The 22,110-nt window shown below is 37.0% G+C and overlaps 1 protein-coding gene across 4 annotated transcripts in view; it reads right to left on the minus strand.

The window, feature by feature from the left end:
• Nucleotides 1–22,110, minus strand: part of ATF7IP2 (activating transcription factor 7 interacting protein 2) — a 60,245-nt gene that overhangs the window by 33,722 nt on the left and 4,413 nt on the right. For 3 of the 4 annotated variants that reach the window (XM_058710213.1, XM_058710212.1, XM_058710214.1), the window contains exons 2-7: nucleotides 13,947–14,012; nucleotides 12,228–13,075; nucleotides 10,676–10,800; nucleotides 6,315–6,449; nucleotides 5,384–5,482; nucleotides 3,117–3,271 (exon numbers count right to left, since the gene is read on the minus strand). In XM_058710213.1, the coding sequence (XP_058566196.1) occupies nucleotides 3,117–3,271; nucleotides 5,384–5,482; nucleotides 6,315–6,449; nucleotides 10,676–10,800; nucleotides 12,228–13,065 (1,352 nt within the window). In that variant the 5' untranslated portion in view covers nucleotides 13,066–13,075; nucleotides 13,947–14,012. Of the gene's footprint in view, nucleotides 1–3,116; nucleotides 3,272–5,383; nucleotides 5,483–6,314; nucleotides 6,450–10,675; nucleotides 10,801–12,227; nucleotides 13,076–13,946; nucleotides 14,013–22,110 lie in introns of those variants that run through there. The other variant, XM_058710215.1, reaches the window with a different exon arrangement.

A 22,110-nucleotide genomic window follows, 5' to 3' on the forward strand; every position in this document is an offset into this window, starting at 1 on the left:
ACACACACACACATATATATATATGCATAGGTTTAAGGATTCTCCATTTGTCTATCACTCGTATCACATTATCCTCATTACTCCAGTTTAGTAGTGTCCTGACATCTGATGGCAAACTCCTTCCTTTGTGTTTCTCTAGTTGATGGACATCTTGGGTTTCTTAATCTACTGCATTTATGCACACATTTTAGAAATCAAATCATCTTGTCAAGTTCCACAAAATTACACACTGGGGAACTGATTGGAATTGCACTCCATAAATTAATTTCAACAAAAGTGAGAACATTCTATAAATACTGCATTGGGCAACCCATAAATATAGTACATTTCTCCACTGAATTTTTCTTAAAATCTCTGGAAGTTTTGTTCCTTTTCTTCAGTTATTACATGTCTTAGTGAATGTATTCCTAGCTTAGCTAATGGCTGTATTTGGTGCTACTGTATTGGTGTGGTATCTTTAAAAAATATCTTACAATTCCCTAATTGTTTGTATCAGGTATACAGGAATATAACTGATTTCTTACACATTTGAGATTGGCAATGTTGCTAACCTCTTAGTAATCCTAATAATGTATCTGTAAGTTATGTTGCATTTCCTACATTATAATCCTACACTAATCATCCAAGGATAGCGATAATATTTCTTCCTTCTTTTTAAACCCTCTATATTTTGACTTCTTTTTCTTCCTTTAGCCAAGAGATCCAGTAGAAGGTTAAAGTGATGACAGCAGGCATCCTTCTATTTTATATCTTAAAGGAAATACTTCCAATATTTCACCATCAGATCTGTTTTAGGGTTTTTGTAGATATTCTTTATCAGATTAAGGATGTTACCTCCCTATTCCAAGTTTGCCAGGAATTTGGTTTTTAATCATCAACAGGTATTTTGTCAAATCCGACCTCTATTGTGAGTTAACAATGATTCTTGTCCTGGCAAATTACATTCGCTGATTTTTTTTATTGTTGAACCAACCTGGCAGCATTGCTGTAACAAACTCAACTTTTATAGATTATTGGACTCGGCTTACTAGTGTCTTGTTTAGGATACCTGTGTCTGTTTTGTGGGTAAAAGTGGACTGTAGGTTTCCATTTCTGTAAAATGTTAAAATTGACTTTGTATCAGAATTGTGCTAGATTGTAGTATCTAGTCTCATAAAATGAACTCAAGTATTTCCTTTTTTTTTTATTCTTTGGAAGAGTTTAACACCGGTGTTGTTTCTTTCTTCGGTGTTTTTAAAACTCACCACTGAATCCATCCATCCAGGTCAAGTTATACACACTTGTTAGCATGGTTGCCTGGGACAAGTTCCATAAATGGCAGATTCTTCATGACAGAGCACAAGGTAGATTGTTCTTATCAGATAAAGCCACTGACAAATTTGCCATATTGGTCTACAAAATGCTATTTTCATGGGGTCTTCACTTCTCAACTTCTATCACAAGCATTTTATTTTTCTTCTTAGTCACATGATGAGTTTCAGCACACACATTAAGAGGTAGTAACAACAGGGACGCCCGGGTGGCTCAGTCGATTAAGTGGCCGATGTCGGCTCAGGTCATGATCTGGCAGTTTCGTGGGTTCTAGCCTCGTGTGCGGCTCTGTGCACTGACTGTGCAGGGCCTGCTTAGGATCCTCTCTCTTGCTCTCTCTCTCTCTCTGCCCCTACCCTGCTCACACTCTCTCAAAATAATTTTTAAAAAATTGAAAAGAAAAAAAGAAGTGGTAACAACAAAGACTCGATGAAATGGGACTCCTGCCTTCATAAACTAAATAAATGCATTCTTCATAGCAGCTTCCTGGCTCAAAACTAAAATGAATATTAGGAATATTAGGAATGTTAGGGTTTCTTCCGAGGAGTCAAAACTGCATGTAAATTCCCAAGTACCAAGAATCTACTGCAAATGGTGTATATTTGGGATGCTTCTCCTTCTTTTGCTGCCTCCTTGGGTATGCGCAGTTATCTGGAGAAAGGGTGTTGTTCTTCAAATAATGGCCATCCTTTATTTATTTTTGGTTATATATTTTTCTCTTTTTAAAAGCTGGAGTATAATTTAACATATAAAAGTAAAACCTGAGGACATTTTAAGGAGTTTATGTTAAGAATAAATAGTATTATAAAGCTCCAAAACTGTTCAAAATCACCAAAGAAAAGAATTCACTAAAATGCCCCTCCTCCATCATCTCTCTAGGCTGGAATCAGTAATCGTGTTTCTTTGTTAAACCTAATGATTTCTTCCCTACCAGCCCCAAATCTTTTAGACTAGATCAGGGGTTCCAGGTCTTGGATGCTTTTTTTTTTTTTTTTAAGTTTATTCATTTTTGAGAGAGAGAGACAGAGCATGAGCAGGACAGAGAGAGAGAGAGAGGGAGAGAGAGACAGAGAGAGAGAGAGAGAGAGAGAGAGACACGGAATCCAAAGCAGGATCCAGGCTCTGAGCTGTCAGTACAGAGCCCAATGCGGGGCTCGAACTCAAGAACTGTGAGATCATGACCTGAGCTGAAGTCGGATGCTTAACTGACTGAGCCACCCAGGCTCCCCTTGGATGCTTTTTTTAGACAAGGAAGTTAGTCTGTTCACTCTAATTTGAAGTTGCCATGACACTGCTTTCAACCTCTAAGAAACTAATAATTTCAGGCACTTCTTCTCCACTCTTACTTTCCTAGCCTCAGTCTTCTCTGTAATTTTTGTAAGCCACTGTTTCACAGGACCTTGACTTTTCCGTGTGTAGAACAAAAACCACAGGAGTGATCAAGTGACCACTCTGGTCCCCATACCAAAGCTGGAACACAGCATAATGGAAAACCCAATCCCCTAGTCAATTCTAAAGTTGACTTAGTACTGTTTTTCTTTTTAAGTAAACCCTACTCCCAATGTGGAGCTTGAACCCACTACCCAGCGATCAAAAGTCACATGTTCTACCGACTGAGCCATTCAGGTGCCCATATTTAGTAAAAACCACCATGTAAAACAACAATGATAAAAGCCCTGGATAACCCATTCCATTCCTTCACAACAGACAAGAATGAATGTGAACGTTTAAGCTGTTTTACGCTTGAGAAACATAGTTTACAAGCATCTACTTAGTTAAATATGCATTTTTATAGAAATGCCTACCTTTCAGAAACAGCATCATGTTTCCTTGATAAATTAATCTTTTCACTCGCATTTTGTGAAGGGTTAGCAGATTCAGAGTTCACCGAAGTCTTTCTTTTATCTGGACTACTGACTGACTCTGGGCTCTTATCCAAATTCGTCTCTGAATTTGTAACCTGTTAATTGGGTGAGGGGAAAGCACTGAAAGGGAGTGGAGTGTTACCACTTGTATTCTTCCACACACAACTACTAGTTAAACTTTCACCTGGAAAATGTTCTCAAGATATTCCCGAATACATATGGCAAAACATACGTTAAGTTATATGTATTTCGATGGCTAATGACAATCACTGCAGTTTCTCTGCCAAAATGAATTTTAAAAATACTTCTAGGAAATAAAAATGATAGTAACAAATGAACTTGTTAGCTTGCGTGGAAAAGAAAAATAAATACCTAAGTACTTATACAACGTTTTATTCCTATCAGACTATGTTATAGGAACTCAGAAACATTAAACTTTAATAAGCAAATTTTTACTTTCATTATACTTCTAATAATAAGTGAAAACCAGAAATAAATCAAATTTCCAACTTGTTCTTCCAGTTGGTGAGTTTTGTTTAAAACTTGGAAGCTGAAGTACTTAGTACATGCTTTGGTTGAGAACTTACAGTGTTTTTTTTTTTTTTAAGTTTATTTATTTTGAGGGTGGGGGAGAGAGAGGGACAGAGAGAGAGAGAACTTGCTGACAGCGTAGAGTTTGATGTGGGGCTCGAACTCACAAGCCGTGGTGAGATCATGACCTGAGCTGGAGTTGGACAATTAAGTCAACTGAGCTACCCAGGTGCCCTGAGAACTTGCAGTACTTAAAATATCTGTGTTAGTTGGGGCCCCTGGGTGGGTCAATGGGTTAAGCGTCAGACTCCTGATTTTGGCTCAGGGCATGATCTCACTGTTTTGTGGGTTCAAGCCCCATGTCAGCCTCTGTGCTGACAGCTCAGGGCCTGAAGCCTGCTTCGGGTTCTGTGTCTCCCTCTCTCTCTGCCCCTTCCCTGCTCATGCTCTATCTCTCTCTCTCTCAAAAAGAAATAAACATAGGGGCGCCTGGGTGGCGCAGTCGGTTAAGCGTCCGACTTCAGCCAGGTCACGATCTTGCGGTCCGTGAGTTCGAGCCCCGCGTCAGGCTCTGGGCTGATGGCTCAGAGCCTGGAGCCTGTTTCCGATTCTGTGTCTCCCTCTCTCTCTGCCCCTCCCCCGTTCATGCTCTGTCTCTCTCTGTCCCAAAAATAAATAAAAAACGTTGAAAAAAAAAAATTAAAAAAAAAAAAAAAAAAGAAATAAACATAAAAAAAATATTTAAAAAAAAAAAAGGGACAAGAAAATTTTGTCATTCATTTGTCAACACATTCAACAACTTAGATAAAATGGTCACATTCCTTGTGAAGGTAACTTACAAAACGACACGAGATCAAAGAGAAAAATGTGAACTTCCCCGTACCTATTAAAGAGTTGCATTTCGAGAAAAAGTCTCCCTATAAAAAAGGCTCTCGCCCAGAGAGTCTTCAGAGATGGATTCTATCAAACATTTAAGGCAGTAACAAAAACTTTACCACAAACTTCCAGGAAACAGGGGTAGGAATGCTTTCCAATTCTTGTACTGAGGCTAGCTACCATAAATACGATACCAAAGAAAATAAAGACACTACAAGAAAAAAACTCAGTGAACGTACATTGAAGATTAGATTCAAATTTTATATAAAAAATATAAACAGATGCCAAACTCCAATGATACCCTTGCTGAAATATTTTGGAAATATATTCTGCTACAAAACAGGTTAGTATTTAGGAATGCACCAAATATAAAGATGGCTTAGGAGACGAATGGATTGACAGATATATGACAAAAATCAACACATAAAAATAGTAAAGGTAGAATTTAGATGCCGTGTATACAAGTGTTCACTGTTAAATTTTTTCAACTTTGCTGTAGTGTGTGTTTTAAATTCTTTATCATGATAAAATGGTGGGGATGGGAGCAGTCTAGGTAATCACAAATCACCTCTCTACTCACTTTATTTTACTTTATTTTTTACCTCTCCACTCACTTGATGAAAGAAATATAAGTGGCATTTGGAGGATACTCTGCAGACTATCTTCTCCAGAGACAGCATCATAGGAACATTCCAAAAACAAATGTATTGTCTTTAAAGCCGACATTTCCTTTCATAAAATCCAACTACCTGTAATGTGGGTCAGTGAGGTAATTAAAACTCCTATATGTTTATACCAACCTTACAGGCTGTGTTATTGGTTAATACATTTGGTTCCAAGCAATTCTTTTGAGTTTGCAATACTGTTTTAATGCGTCTCTGAAGTTTGGATATTTTCGCCTAGAAGAAAAAGAGGAAAACAAATATGAAACCAAAGTACTAAATAATATAGAGATGAAGGGAAAACTATGTATTTGCCAAAGTGGTCTTCTAACACTTAGGTAGCCACCCAAGTAAATGAGAAATTCTTATATAAGCAAAGATTTAAATCATGTTTGATGCTGATATACCATTTAAGAATGGAAGATAAGGGGCGCCTGGGTGGCGCAGTCGGTTAAGCGTCCGACTTCAGCCAGGTCACGATCTCGCGGTCCGTGAGTTCGAGCCCCGCGTCAGGCTCTGGGCTGATGGCTCGGAGCCTGGAGCCTGTTTCCGATTCTGCGTCTCCCTCTCTCTCTGCCCCTCCCCCGTTCATGCTCTGTCTCTCTCTGTCCCAAAAATAAATAAAAAACGTTGAAAAAAAAAAAAAAAAAAAAGAATGGAAGATAAAAACCCCAAACTTCTAACTGAGCCACAGTAACACTCATGTCGGTACAAACACCAATCAGCAAGTAACCTTAGAAAAGTAGAACCAAACAAAACCCCCGAGACAGTTTGAAACAGGCTGTAGGAGCTCTAATACAGAATATGTTTTGAATTAAAAAAAACACAACTGCCTATGTATTAGGTCAATCGACACAGAATTACTGACAACAGAAAAGCACAGAATAATATTTCTAAAAGTATCTCACAAGGGCCAATATTGCTAATAGATTCTATTGCCTCTGGTATAGTACATAATGCTTGTGGTCAAGGATCAGACTTGGGTCTGCTTTATTGTTTCCATTTCCTAACAGGTAAAATATCACTATATTCCACTTCTAAATTAAGTCAGATGAAATTAGAAACTTACGAAGAGTTCATCAGCTACTGCTTCATGTTTATTCCTGCACTGTGTCCTCCCAATGCGTTCAGTCAGTTCTTTCAGTTTGTTATCAAATAGTTTGTAATTTACACTATAGATCTCCTGTCGAATCAAATGTTTGACCTAGAATTAAAAAAAAAAACCCCAAACACCCCATGTTTCAAGTTGAAAAACAATTTTATTTTCTGCCCCTTCAAAACATCTTTGCTCTTTTTTGGATTTACTGTAACCAATAAAATATACTTTTTTTTTTCATATTTTTATGTTTCTATGTATATGACTGTATGAGTAAGTTTTATAGAAGTTCGAATATCAAATTCAGCAAGACACACCATCTATGGAGATGTTAGAAAAAATTAAATGTCGTCTCCCAGTGCTAATTTTAGTTTCCTGTAGTTTCAGCTGAATTCCATAATATATATTAAAGGAAAGGTAAAAGCCTATATCCCATTTATATATATATTTTTTAACATTTATTCATTTTTGAGAGACAGAGCAAGAGAGCGTGAGCAGGGGAGGGGCGAGAGAGAGGGAGACACAGAATCCCAAGCGGGCTCCAGGCTCCGAGCAGTCAGCCCAGAGCCTGACGTGGGGCTCGAACCCGTGAACTGTGAGATTGTGACCTGAGCCGAAGTCGGACGCGTAACCGACTGAGCCACCCAGGGGCCCCCATTTAGATTTTTTAATAAGCATAACTGAAACCTGTATTCCATAAAAAGGATCTCTACCTATCTGAAAACCAGAGCCCAATGAACATGGTTGGTTGGTCTGTAGTAAATCTGAAGCAAATTATGGAAGTCTGAGCCTTGGCCCAGTCATTAACAAGCTACATGACCTTTGGGAAGTCACAGTATCTCTCGGCTTCATTTTCTTTGTCCACATAGGGGTAGATAATACAATGCTGAACAAATGATCCTCATAGGATTTTTATAATACGAAAGGTTAATATGTGAAAGAGCTCCATAAAATAGAAAATAGTGAATTGGCATAAAGGAAATAAATATGCAACATAATCCACTTTACTTGCATAGGTTTTTTTAGGGGGTGACTTTCCTACTGTTAAAACTGAAAGAGGCCAGGAACAATTAGGTAGTGACTAATGCCGTTTGGCATAAAACAAGCTATCCTAACAGTCTGTAGTAGCTATCACACGAAACATTAATGCATTTCATTGTCTGGCTGTTTTTTAGAAAACAGACTGGCCTATTTTCAGGGAGTATAATTAATCTCAATGCCCACGGCTATGAAAAGCTCTGTCGAGCCATATATTCAGAAACATCCACTGTACCTTTTTGAACCTGTAACCTCCTGTAAGCCACTTTCCTAACACAGTAAGTAGTCTCTCTTAATAACAAAACCTATCATGATACACTTAAGATATTTATTGGTAATATTTGTATTTTTCCCCATAAATTCTTGTTTCTTGGTGTCTGAAATTGGAACACAAAGCTTCTATGTTAACTCTTTTACACTGGTATCACCTGGATGATTTCTCATACTCAGCAATTTTATTTGATTATTCCTAAGGTTTTTCCTTCACATTTCCAACTGTTCTTACTCTTCAACATTATCATCTACTTGATTTTTTCTGTAATGCTTAACATTTCTTCAGTGGTTTTCTCAATATTAGGCACGACTGTCATTTTCACTTTCAAACTTTTAAGTATTTGATTAAACTAGTAAGTGCTCAAAATAAGTATATTATATAAATAAGTGCTCAGAAAAACATACTATTTTTTACTGTCGGGTGTTACCTGTTACCCATGTGTGGTTTTTATGGGTTACTGCATACTTGCCAGTTCAATGGCTGGGGTCAATATGTAAAGCTCATACTGAGATGAATCTTGGAGAAACTATCTAAATGTTTTGAATATGGAAATAGCGTTTTGCTAACAAGTGGAGGCCACACAGTATTTGCGAACCTTCCCTGGTGACCAAGAACCATTATGGGACATTTGTGAACATCACAGATTCCTAAGCCCTACCCTGAATTCACCAACCAGAACTTCCTGGAAAAAGGCCTGGAAAGCTGTATAATTAACAGGCACCACGAGTAATTCTCAGGTAAGTGTGAGAAAAAAGGAGCCTCAAACAACAGTCTTCAACTATTAGTGAGCCCAGTAAAAACCACAATTTAACCAAGCAAGTATTCCTGGTGATTCAGATGGAGGCCTACTCTTAAAACTTGGTTATTTAAAAGGACTAACTGCCCACCTACGGGTGATTACTCTTGGTTAGAGGGGACATTTGTTCTCGTTTAGTGGTGATGTTCCTGAAGAACAAGGAAGATGTAATAACTTCGACCAAATACCTCATAAATGTCTTGTGCTGATGGTAATGTGTCCAAAAGTATGGTATCAGATGCAAATCCTAGGTACAATTTGCAGATGGCAGTCAAAGTAGCCTAGAGCTTGGAGAAAGACTGGCAATTATGCATTTCCAATCTGCCCCAACTTCCTAGGATGAGGAATTCCACTTATCTATGGGTAGATGAATACCTTGGACTTTAGAAGAAAAACCCCTCCACTTCAATAATTTAATTGAAATCAGTGAGGCCAAGATCCTTACAGAATCTTGAGAGAGAAGAGTCAACAGCTCTGGGACTCTCTCAGGGAAGAACGATGTCAGAATGGTAGGACCTATTCTGGGAATCAAACAAGAAAAATAAATAGGTATGGTTTAGAGAGTTAACTGTTTGAACAGGAATTAAAATATCAAGGGATGGAAAGCTAGCTGTTTAGAGATAGGTAAAAAGATAGTAATTAGTTGAAACCCAAGGTATTTCCGAAGAATGTGCAAGAAAACTTTTGGCGGGGGGGCTGACAAAACAAAATAGACTGCATTCCTTAAACCTCACTTGGAAGGACCATTTTCTGTGTCAACTCAGACCAAGTATTTTGTGAGACAGATAACAATAATGAATGAAAAGTGTAATCTTCCCCTGCCAGTGAAACCAAAATGATACAAAAATTAAATTTTGTCTTTATATGTCCCTATCAGAACTTATTTCTAGGGGCACCTGGGTGGCTCAGTCAGTTGAGTGTCCGACTTCGGCTGAGGTCACGTTCTCACACCTCTTGAGTTCGAACCCCGTGTCAGGCTCTGTGCTGACAGCTTAGGGTCTGGAGCCTGCTTCGGATTCTGTGTCTGCCTCTCTCTCTGCCCCTCCTGCACTCTCTCTCAAAAAAAAACAAAAACAAAAACAAGAAAAACCCATTAAAAAAAAAAAAAGAACTTCTTTCTAAATTCAGCTACTAATCACCGAAGTAAGACACAGCTGGAATCCGCAAACTTTTTCGTAAGCTAGATCTATGCTTACCATAATTTTGCTACTCCCCTCCTGCAAATAATAGAGTTATGTACATATTAGAGTTTCCTTTGGTCTTCCTGGAAGAAAAGACTAGGAGGAAAGGGAAAAACTGCTGATTGGCTTTCATGATGGTTCTGCATGAGTCTTTCAATAAGGTTTCCATTTATTTATTATGTGACTATATATTCATATAATACATAACCATATAACTGTAATGGTCTCTTTTAGAAAACAGTAGTGTTTTTGTTCCTGAAATAGCAGGATAGTTTGGCTTGGGGCTTTGTGGTCCATTATAGTTGACAGACATTAATCTACCACATAATGACTTTTGGGTGAACAATTCCAGTGGTGGTAAAACAGTAAAATATGATTGTTATAATAGGTCCTGTAATGAGGACCTTTTTTATTAAAATTAAAGCTCATTACACTTAAACTCAGAGTTGATCAGACGTAGGAAACTGTAGTACGATGAAATAAAATGGGGCAAAAGTGAAAGCAAAACGTGCACTTGATGATGCTATGCAGCAAATGGTCAGACAATGCAACATTTCTGTGTAAACCTGGAAATCAGGGCAAGTAACACTGAATGCAACTGGACTTTATGATGGAGACTTCTGGGTTGTCAGAGTCTATGAAGTGGTCAATTGTGACAAGGTATACCAACAGCTGTAGCTGCAGATCAGAGAACCCCATGACCAGGACAAAAGAGATCCAGCAAAGCTTAAGGTCATGCAGTGTCTTTCAAGGAAATTGAAATGTAATATGACTAAAAAGGCCATTCTCTTTCTACTACAGCACTCTACCTCCAAGTGATTCTCCAGGTTGCTCTGCATAGGGCTATGTTCGATTGATTAGAGACGGTAAAGTCAACAAGGATCTTTTCCCGGATACCTCCATCTGTTGATTCCGTTTTCACGTACCACCTTTGCACCAAGTGAAAGTCACCTGTACTATACGTCATTGTGGAGATCAAGTAACTTTTGCCATTTTTTATTAATCAGAAGTTTCTGAAGCAAATATATATGCCCTGATATTTTACCTGTTCCAGCAATGCTGTTTGCTTTTCCAGAGCTACACAAATATTTTCATCAATTTGCTCTGAAGTTTTCATGCGCTTAACATGTTCTTTTTTTTCTGAAAACATCCTCTTCTTTTGATTATGGCCTTCGGGAAATGGAAAGATCAGAGGTAAAAACATTCCTTCTAAGGAAAGAAACAGGGGAATTCTCTAATCTAGTGACCAAAAAATGACCAAAAAATGATTGTCTTAGGTTTTTAGGTAGGGTTCTGGTCTCAGATGCACTTTCCCTTCAACCTTATTTAGTGCCTATTTAACACCAACAAAAACTGAATTATAGCATTTAATCCTCTAGTTAGTTACTTAAGTGGTCTTACAGTATTTTTATAAAGTTACTTAGGCAGTCTGACCTATTTTAATATGTGATACTATTATTATTTTTAATTTTAAATCCATCTTGTTTAATCATCACTATGAAGCCAAGACAAGAACACAAAATTTCTCCTACGAAATCGGTTTTTTCTTATATTTCATTAACCTACAAAAACATTCTACTTCTAACGAAATTTACTTTTGCTATTTGATTTGGTAGCTCTAGAACATCACTGGTTAATTATTTGATGTTTCTCTGTCACTCTATGCACACACATGTATATGCTCATGTGTATATACCCTTATTACCTATCAGCTTATACTTGGCATATGATTTCCAGGTCAATTCTATGGAAAGAAATGAGTTCACCAATGATTAAAAAAAAAACACACTCTTTCAACTAGTCTCCTTATTAACCTAATAAATAAATCTTCAAAATAAGAAAAGATGGGGCGCCTGGGTGGCGCAGTCGGTTAAGCGTCCGACTTCAGCCAGGTCACGATCTCGCGGTCCGTGAGTTCGAGCCCCGCGTCAGGCTCTGGGCCGATGGCTCGGAGCCTGGAGCCTGTTTCCGATTCTGCGTCTCCCTCTCTCTCTGCCCCTCCCCCGTTCATGCTCTGTCTCTCTCTGTCCCAAAAATAAATAAAAAACGTTGAAAAAAAAAATTCAAAATAAGAAAAGATGTAGGGGTGCCTGGGTGGCTCAGTGAAATGAGCATCCAACTTCGACTCAGGTCATGAGCTCACAGTTCATGAGTTCAAGCCCCACTTTGGGCTCTGTGCTGACAACTCGGAGCCTGGAGCCTGCTTCGGATTCTGTGTCTCTCTTTCTCCCTCTGCCCCTACCCCACTAGTGCTGTCGCTCAAAAATAAATAAACATTAAAAAAATTAAAAAAAAAAAGAGATGTAGATGAAATAAACCAAACAACTGCCTTAAACCACCTTTTGATTTTTTTGTACTCTTAAGGGAAAGTGACTGATTCCTTCTTTGCCAGAATTTATTTTCCTTTGGATATGGAGAATACTATTTCCCCCTCCTCACGCTAAATGGTTCAGAAACAAGATATTCTAAAACAATTATCATTATTTACTCTTTCTCTTGACTATATGTAGTCTACTGTTTCTACATCTGAGGCTAAAAAAAATCCCCCAAAAGGAAAATGACTCATTTCTCCAAAAGATGCTTAAGTATGCACTTACTGTTATTACTATCTGTGTCGAGTGCTGATGGCCATGTTGAGTCTGCATTGTCACAATTTGAAACGCTGGAATGACCGGTTCTACAGGATTCGTCACTTTTCAACATGTCAGCAGGACAGTTACTGGAGATGACTGAATTCACCAACTTAGGTATTTTATCAAAAGGCACAAAATGGGTATCTGAACTTAAAATGTCACTTTGTCTTTTATCATGTGACTCGGAAATGGAGTTCGTTTCTAAATGGGAAACGATCTTGTCAATTCTCTTATCATCCAAGGTGTTTACTGTAGATTTTGGTATTGGAACCATACCACTGCATAAACTGGACGGACAACAAATGGATTTCAGATCACAATCCTCTTCACGTTGTTCAAAATAGGACCTTGTTACATCTGTCTGACATTCCAAATGATTTTTAGAAGTGTTTTGTGAATCTTTTGTCTCTTGTATAAAGGGTTTCCCAGAAGATTCTATTGTTTTACTTGGCTTTTTGGAAGGGCACACAACTTGTTCTTGGGTGTATTCTGATCTTGTTTCTGAATCAACAGTTTCTAGTGGTTTCATTACATTCTGAGACAAAACTTTACTTTTCACCGAGCATACTGAATTTTTATTAGAGTCCAGCAAGGAAGCAGCATTTTCAGACTGTCCATATATGCTAGTTACGACACTGGTATTTGAATTCTGATTACCACTTGATATATTATTCCCACTTGCTGTTTTCAGTGCTTCGACATTCTTTGACTTATTCAGGATTTCTACTTGCTTCCGGCAACTTGCAGGCATTGTTTTTTTGGCCTTTAGTATCTTCCGCTTACTTCTATCTGGACTTACCATCTTTTATATCCTAGAATTTAAAATACCATGTTTAAGTGCTTCTCTCTAATAGACAAAAGCTTATTTATTTGCAGTACTAAAATTAGGTTCAGACTATCCCTGAAGAGTCAGGTAATTTTCTTGAAAATTACATCCATTTCCATCTGTCATTAAAATGTACAAGTAATTTTAATTTTATTCTATAAATCTAAACTATGTAAAACTCAGACTTCATATTGCCAGTAAGCCTCTACTTGATACTAAGTCTGATAATTTTATCTGGCCACTTTTTGTGGTATTACCTCACTGCTGTAACCATTAAAGTCTGGTGTCAACAATCCAAACAGGTCATACTTTACATAATCTAAAGACTGAATTGCATTTCTTCATAAAAACAAAACTCAATGTTTTGCAAAGAATTTTGGATTTTCTCCACATAATGGCACCTTCTTAAAGCCTTCCTAATGTTCAAATTTCCAAAATAAATGGTACTGCGGGAGTAATTCCCAGTAGGAGTATAAAATAAACGCTAAAGATACACAACGTGACGCCAGTTCAAACAAGAAAGCCGATTTAGGTTTTATAATAATAATTTCTCATAATTTAAGAAAAATCTACATAAGAGAGAAAAATATCTTCGTGTTTCTCAGTATCTATATCAAGTCTGATCTAAACTGCAGGTAGGTAAATGGTTTAAAGGAAAGAACTCTGCCAAGTGACAATCAAAGGCATAATAAAAGCAAAAGAATATAGATATATATAATATATACGGGCATGGTAGACCAGTTATCTAGCAAACTATAGCGAACTTATTAAACTGAAAGAATCTAAGACTTTTTAAGGAACAAACAACACAGTCAAAACTACCTAAGTAATTTTGTCATTTGTAACTATATTCTTACCTGAAGCTTTTATCCTTTTTATTCACTATTTCATATGATCAGGAACAGTTCCAGGATTTGTGAGACCTGAAGGTTGAGGTGAATAGTTATTTAATAGCAAGAAAAAAAAAAATCGGAACAAATTCAAATTAAAAAAAAACAAAACCTGTCATGTATAAATAAACATCACAAAATCCAGAAAAAATAGCATACTTTCATTAATCAAGGGCCTGATACAATATAGGATCCTGTTTTGCCTCTATGACTGAATATCTGCCTCTTTGTGAACATAATTTTTGCAGTATTTCCCATAGAAAGAATGATCAAACCAAGGCTTTCTTCCAGCATGGTTAATTTTTTTTTTTTTTTTTAATGTTTATTTACTTTAGAGAGAGAACACAAGCAGGGGATGGGCAGAGAGAGGGAAACACAGAATCTGAAGCAGGCTCCAGGCTCTGAGCTGTCAGCATAGAGTCCGACATGGGGCTTGAACCCACGAACTGTGAGATCATGACCTCAGCAGAAGTCAGACACTTAACCGACTGAGCCATCCAGGCGCCCCTATGGTGAAGTTTTAATTGAACATGCTATGTTATTTTTTTTTAACAAAGAGAGAAGTTCTTTTGATTGGAAATCCACGAGAGCTATATCCTCTACTTACATTTTTAAACATGAGGTAACTGGAAAGTCTTCCTGACTACCTTCTGGCTTCATAAATTTCAATTTGCGGCTTCTTTACTCCTCACATATTTCAGGTGCTAGGCACTGAAGACCACATTCCCATCACGATCAGGCCAACAGGCAATAATTACCTGCACTCAAAAGTGACTATGAACCACAGATGTATTCTATTAAACCCACACTAAGGATATCCTTAATCACAATCTGCCTGAAGCTGTTCTACTGCCAGGTGACACAGAGGTAAGGGGAAATGAAAATGAAGAGAGACAGTAGTCTTAAATGATTACAGCATCTTATTTTTTAAAATCTTACAAAAACTTCCAACCATGTGAATACACTGCCATGGTCCTTTCTCATGGCCTTTAGAGAAGGCCAAAAATAGTGAAAAGCCCTGAAAACTTTGGGGGAAATATGCCCCTCCATATGATGCATCCAAAAGGCATGTAATATCCATTAATTATGAAATACAACAATTTGAAAGTACTGGACATTTTTGGGGTGCCTGGCTGGCTCAGTCAGAAGAGCACGTGACTCTTGATCTCGGGTTGTGAGTTTAAGCCCCACCCTGGGTGCAGGGATTACTTAAAAAATACTGAATACCTTTGAACCACCCACCACTCATTCAATCAAGTACTACCAGTAACTTTCATTTACTTAAGTTTCCCTATACCATGTCTCCTCCCTGGTACCCATTCTAAGATAATTCTATATCCTAAGTTTTGAGTTTATACTCCTATTACCCTTTGTAAGTTAGTTTCATTGTAAATGTCATGTGTAAACAGTATAGTTTAATTTTGCTTTAGAGTAACTTATAGTTTTCTAACACTTGTTCCTTCATGAATATCCCAGACTCATCCACACAATTGTATATAGCAATAATTCATACATTTTAATGGCATTATAATGACCGATTGGGTCAATATAACAAAACTTGTTTACTTCTCTATGAAGATATCTGAGTCACTTCCAGTTTTCTTTTTCTGACGAATACTTGTTTCAAGGGGGCATATCTGTATAAATTTTTTGAGTGGATCTGTTGGGTAGCAGGTAAGATATACAAATGTTCAACTTTTCAAGATAGACAAATTATTTTCCAAAGCAGGTATACCAATCTACATCTCTATGGGCAATATATGAGAGTTACCACTATCCAAATCCCCTCAAGCCTTTGGTATTGCCAGACTTAATTTTTTTTTTTTTTTTCAACGTTTTTTTTTTTTTATTTATTTTTGGGACAGAGAGAGACATAGCATGAACGGGGGAGGGGCAGAGAGAGAGGGAGACACAGAATCGGAAACAGGCTCCAGGCTCCGAGCCATCAGCCCAGAGCCTGACGCGGGGCTCGAACTCACTGACCGCGAGATCGTGACCTGGCTGAAGTCGGACGCTTAACCGACTGCGCCACCCAGGCGCCCCGCCAGACTTAATTTTTATCAATCTACCTGGATATAGATATATATCCCAACTGTCTTTATTTGCATTTCCCTAATTACTAGCATCTTCTCATGTTGATTGGCTATACAGCTTTCTTTATCTGCAAAATTCCTGGTTATATCTTAATTTTTTTTTTGACTGGGTTTTTTCTAAAGCTTATTTATATTTTTTGAGACAGGAACAGCGTCAGTGGGGGAGGGGCAGAGAGAGGATTCCAAGCAGGCTCCATGCTGTCCCCACAGAGCCCAAACTGGGGCTCAAACTCCTCCGAAATAATTACCTGAGCAGAAACTAAGAGTCGGGATGCTTAACCGACTGAGCCATTCAGGCGCCCTGGGTTGTCCTTTCTTATTTACATATTAAGAAAACTTAATAGATTATGACTAATAATCCTTTGTCAACCATTTGTTGAATGAGTTACAAGTATCTTGGATCTTCCTAATTTTTATATTGACAAATTTCTTTCTTTTTTTCTTTTATGGCTAAAGTTTAATCTCCCTTGAGAAATCCTTTCCCACCCCCATGGTAATGTATGAAATAATAAGGCCCACTGGAGGTAGAGAAGCCTTCTTCCGAATAGGTTATCTCGGGACATGGACCTGTAGCGTGGCTGCGTTAACTATAAAAGTATATGATATAAATGCAGGCCTGAGTGAGCATATAATAGAAATACTTGCTCAGAATTATTTTTAAAGTTTATAAACATGAGAAAATGGGTCATTAACTGCAACTTGCTCGTTGATAAAACTTAGGGCACTAAAGAGAGACAAATCACTTCTGTATCAGTATGCTTAGAGAGAAATAAGTAACACTGCCAGTAAAGGGCTCAGGGAATTTAAGTACCAGTAACTATCTAAAAGGTAAACTACTTTCATATATTAAAAAATAAAAAAAATAAATAAAAAAAATAAAAGGTAAACTACAGTTTACATGTTGTAGAGAGGTTTAGTGAAATTTATTACTGGTAGATTAAAACTTAAAAAATTGTAATTGGGGGATCCCTCCCATCACCAGAGCTCCTGACACTCTTCAACCTTGAATCCTGTGCTTCGATCCTTTGCTGTCAAATAAACCACATTTGACACATCATTGGAATCATGGTACTGTTCTGCAGCATAAGGATGGAAAAGAGAAGTCATCTATATAACCTCAAGTTTTAAAGACCTGTCTTTTGCAATTTAAGTCTTTAATCTATCTAGAACTGATTTTAGAATGTACTGGAAGGAAGGAATCCAAATTCGTTTTTTCCTCAGGTGTATAATTAATTGTTGGACAGTATCCTGTTAGTTTTTAACTTTAAAAACATAATGTCTCTTTTATTTATCTGATGATGTAACTCCTTCTGAACATACTGTTGTTCATCCCATCAATTTTAGATGTCTCTTGTAAAACTTACTGATTTTGGTCTAATGAATCTTTCAATATAATTTAATCAAATTACATGTAATATAAATGCCATTAAAGCTTTAATTTATATTGGTGTTATGCCTCTCTGATTTTCACAGCTTTTTGCTGCTACGTTTTCCTTTCTGTTATTTGTGATCTCCATATTATGCTTCACTAAGAATGTCCTTTTTATTTTTTGTTCTTTTTTTAAGGTCTACACATGCTTTCCAATTCCATGGATTTTAGTATATTGAAAAGTTTTCCTGGGCGCCTGGGTGGCTCAGTCGGTTAAGCGGCCGACTTCGGCTCAGGTCACGATCTCACGGTCCGTGAGTTCGAGCCCCGCATCGGGCTCTGGGCTGATGGCTCGGAGCCTGGAGCCTGCTTCCGATTCTGTGTCTCCTGCTCTCTCTGACCCTCCCCCATTCATGCTCTGTCTCTCTCTCAAAAATAAATAAACGTTAAAAAAAAAAAATTAAAAAAAAAAAAAGTTTTCCAAAAGCATTTCAGCCAATGTTTCAGTAACCACTTAAGTACAAAATGAAACATTATTTGAATATACATTATTAAAACAAATATCCAAAGGGAGACTGGCTGGCTCAGTTGGAAGATCATGTGACTCTTCATCTCTGGGTTGAAGTTTGAGCCCAACTTTGGGTATAGAGAGTATTTAAAAAGTATTTGAATTTTACATCCCGGATTTTACCCTAATGTTATATATACTTTCAAGAATAATTTTGGATATTTACATTCTGGTTCAGAGCCAAACTTGGCTATTATGAATAAACTGCTACAAACACGCATGTGTCAGTTTTTGCGTGGACTTGTTTTAATTTCTCTTGGGTATATACCCATCGGAATTGCTGCGATATACTCTAACTCCATATTTAACTTTCTGAGAAAGGCTGTTTTCCAAAGCATCTAGACAAATTTACATTTACACCAGGAGTGAATGACAGATCTCGTTTTAGGATCACTTCCTCAACACTCACTATGATCTCTTTCCTAGTATACTCATCTTGGTGAGGGTGATGTGATACTCATTTTCATTTCCCTGATGGTTGCTAATGCTGCTTACTGGCCACGTTTATCTTGTTTATTCAGCTCATTTTCCACTTTAAAATTGGGTTATTTGCCTTATTATTAACTTGTAAGAGCTCTTTGTATATTCTAGATTTCAGTATCTTTTCACATATGATTTGAAAACTTCTCACACTCTGTAGGTGTCCTTTCAATTTCTTGATATGCTTTGAAAACCTCGAGTTTTTAATTTTGATAATGTCCACTTTAGTTTTTTATTTGTTGCTTGTGCTTTTGGTGTCATATCTAAGGAATCACTGCTTAATCCAGGGTCATGACTATTTACTGTTGTTTAAAAATTTTATAGCTTTATTTCTTGAAATCCATTTTAATTTATATATAGTATCAAGGGGGTCCATTTATTCTTTTGCATGTGGACATTTGTTCCAGCACCATTTGAAAAGGCCATTCTTTCCCCCACTGAATTGTTTTGGCGCTCTTGTCAAAAACCAATTCATTTCAATGTTAAGGCATATTTAAAGGTTCTCAATTTTATCCCATTGACATATAGGTCTGTCCTTATGCCAGTACCACAGAGTTTCAATTACTGTAGGTTTCTGCTAAGTTTTAAATTTAGGATGTAAGTCCTCAACTTTGTTTGTTTTGGCGTGGTGGGGACAGGGGGATTGTTTGGACTGAGTTCCTTGACTGTGTATATGAATTTCAGGACCAGATTAACAATTTCTGCAAAGAAGCCTACTGGATTTTGATAGGGGTTGTGTTCAACCTATAGAGCAATTTAGGGAATATTGCTACCTCAATTCTACCAAACATTCTGATCCATGAACATGGAAGTCTTTCCATATTTAGATCTTTAATTTCCTTCAAAAGCATTTCATAGTTTTTACAGCTTTGTACTTCTTTTTGATGCTATTTAATTGAAACTATTTTTCTTAATTTCATTTCTGTATTGTTTGTTGCAAGTACATGGAAATTCAACAGAATATTGTATATTGGTCTTGCCTGCAACATTGTTGACCTTGTTTTTATCTCTAGTTTTTTAAGGCTTCTTTAGAATTTTCCACAAGTAAGATCCTGTCATATGTCAGTAGTTTTATTTCTTCCTTCCTAGTCATGATGCCTTTTATTTCATTTTCTTGCCTATCCTAACTAGAAACTCCAGTATAACGTAGAACAGAAGTGGTGAGAACAGACATCCTCATTTTATTTGGACTCAGGGGATAACCTTTACTCTGTAACCATTTTTGTATGATGTTAGCTGTGTATTTTTCACAGATAACCTTTATCAGGATAAGGAATTTCCCAACTATCTTTACTTTGTTGAGTGTTTTTGTCATAGAGGAGCATCGGATTTTGTCAGAGAATGTTTCATCATCTATTAACATAATCATACGGCTTTGTTCTCTATTCCAGTGATACATTACATTATTGCATTTTTGGATGTGAAACCAACCTTGCATTCCTGGGATAAATCCCACTTGGTCATGGTGTATAATCTTTTCTGTGTTGCTGGATTGAATTTTTTAGTGTTTTGTTGATGATTTTTGCATTTATATTCATAAGAGATATTGTTCTGTAGTTTTCTTGTGGTGTCTTTGTCTGATTTTGTTTTCAGAGGAATACTGGCCTCCCAGAATTAGGGAAGTGTTCCTTCCTCTTGTATTTCTTAAAATAACTTATTAAAAATTGGTATTTTTAAATGTCTTGTAGAACTCAACAATAAACCCATTTGTGACTGGGCTCTTCTTTGCCTTCTAATTCAATCCCTTTACTTGTTATAGGTCTGTTCAGGTTTTCTATTTCTTCCTGAGTCAGGTTTGTTCATTTGTGTCTCTAGCAATTTGTCTGTTTCAACTACTTAACTGACTGGTATACAAGTGAGTTGTTCTATTCTCTTATTTATTTTTTTAACTTCTGGAAGGTCAGTAGTAAGCCTCCCTCCTTCATTCCTGATTTCAATTATTTGAGTCTCTTTCATGGTCAGTCGAGGTAAAAGTTTGTCAATCTTTTTGATCTTTTGGAAAAACAACTTTTGGTTTCCTTGATTTTCTCTATTTTTTATTTTATTAATTTCCACCACACTCATTATTTCCTCCATTCTGCTGACTTAGGTTTAGTTTGCTCTTCTTTTTGTATTAAAGTTAGGTTATTGACTTGAGGTATGTTTCAATACAGGCATACATCACTACAAAATTTTCTTCTAATGATTGCTTTAATTTCACTCCAAAGTTTTGGCATATCATTTTCATTCATTTCAAAGTATTTTCTGTTTTTCCTTGAGTTCATCTTTTACCCACTGGTTATTTAGTAGGAGGTGTTTAATTTCCACATAGTTGTGAATTGCTCAAGTTTCTTCTTGGCATTAAATACTAATTTTATTCCACTGTTATCAATCTAGTTCATTGACTTCAATCCTCTTAAATTTGCTGATGTTTGTTTTATGGCATAGTGTGTCTACACTGGAGAATGTTCTCCATACATGAGAAGAATGTATTCTGCTGTTATCTTGTTGAGTGTTCACAAGACATCTCTTCAGTCTAGTTGGTTCATAGCGTTATTCAAATCTTATGGTCTCCTGTCTAGTTTTCTGTACATTAAGACAGGGCAGTACTGGTCTCCAACCATTCTTTTTGAATTGTCTATTTCTCCCTTCAATTCTTGTCAATATCTGCTTCATAGATTTTGGTACTGTTATTAGGTGTATGTATATAATTGTTATAAATTCCTGATGGACTGGTCCTTTTTTTTTATAAAACATCTCTCTTCTAGTAGCATCTTTTGTTCTAAAATCTGTTTTGTCTGAAATCAGTATAACCACTCTTTCTTAAGGTTGCTCTTTGCATGACAGATCTTTTTCTATCCTTTCATTTTCAACAGATTTGTAGCTTTCAATCTAAAGTGTCCCCTGTAGACAGCGTATAGTTGGATGCGGTTTTCCCTCCAGTCTGAAAATCTGTTTAATCCATTAATATCTGACATTAATATGGACAATTCGATTTATGTCTACATTTTACATTTTGTTTTACAGGTCTCACATCAAGAAAATTGAAAGTCTTTTCTATTTTCTGAAGAGTTTGTGTTTGCAAATGGTTATTACTTCTTCCTTAAATGTTAGAAATAATTCACCATAATGCCACCTGGGCTTGGAGTTAACTTAGTAATAAAGGTTTTCAATTATAATTGAATTTTTAAAGAGACACAGGACCATTCATATTTTCTACATCTTTTTGTTACTTTTAGTGGTTTTTCTCCTTTCAACAGAATTTCAAATTTATCAAGTTCTTCATAATTTTCTCTAATTATATTTGTAACATCCGTAAGATTTGTAGTATTTTTTTTTTCTTTTCCTTTCTTAAAATGAGCGGGTAGCGGCTCAGGCCATGTTCAATCTCTAGCTGTCTTACCACTCACACTAGCTTCTTAGCTCATCTGGGCAGATGTCAGGGCAGTGAGTGAAGTCAGAGGATATTGGCACCCATGGGCCCTAGAAGTTGGTTTTCCTGCAAGCCTGGCCCAGTGGTCCAGCAGGATGAAGTCATTCTGGTCCTTGGCTGTCTAGCACTGGGCCTCTGTCTGCTGGTGTTGCTGCCACTGCTCCTTCCTTGCCCTTGTAGCCAGCCAGGCTTCACTGAAGCTCTTTTTA

The sequence above is a fragment of the Neofelis nebulosa genome, chromosome 18 (genome assembly GCF_028018385.1).
Source record: "Neofelis nebulosa isolate mNeoNeb1 chromosome 18, mNeoNeb1.pri, whole genome shotgun sequence".
Lineage (NCBI taxonomy): Eukaryota > Metazoa > Chordata > Mammalia > Carnivora > Felidae > Neofelis > Neofelis nebulosa.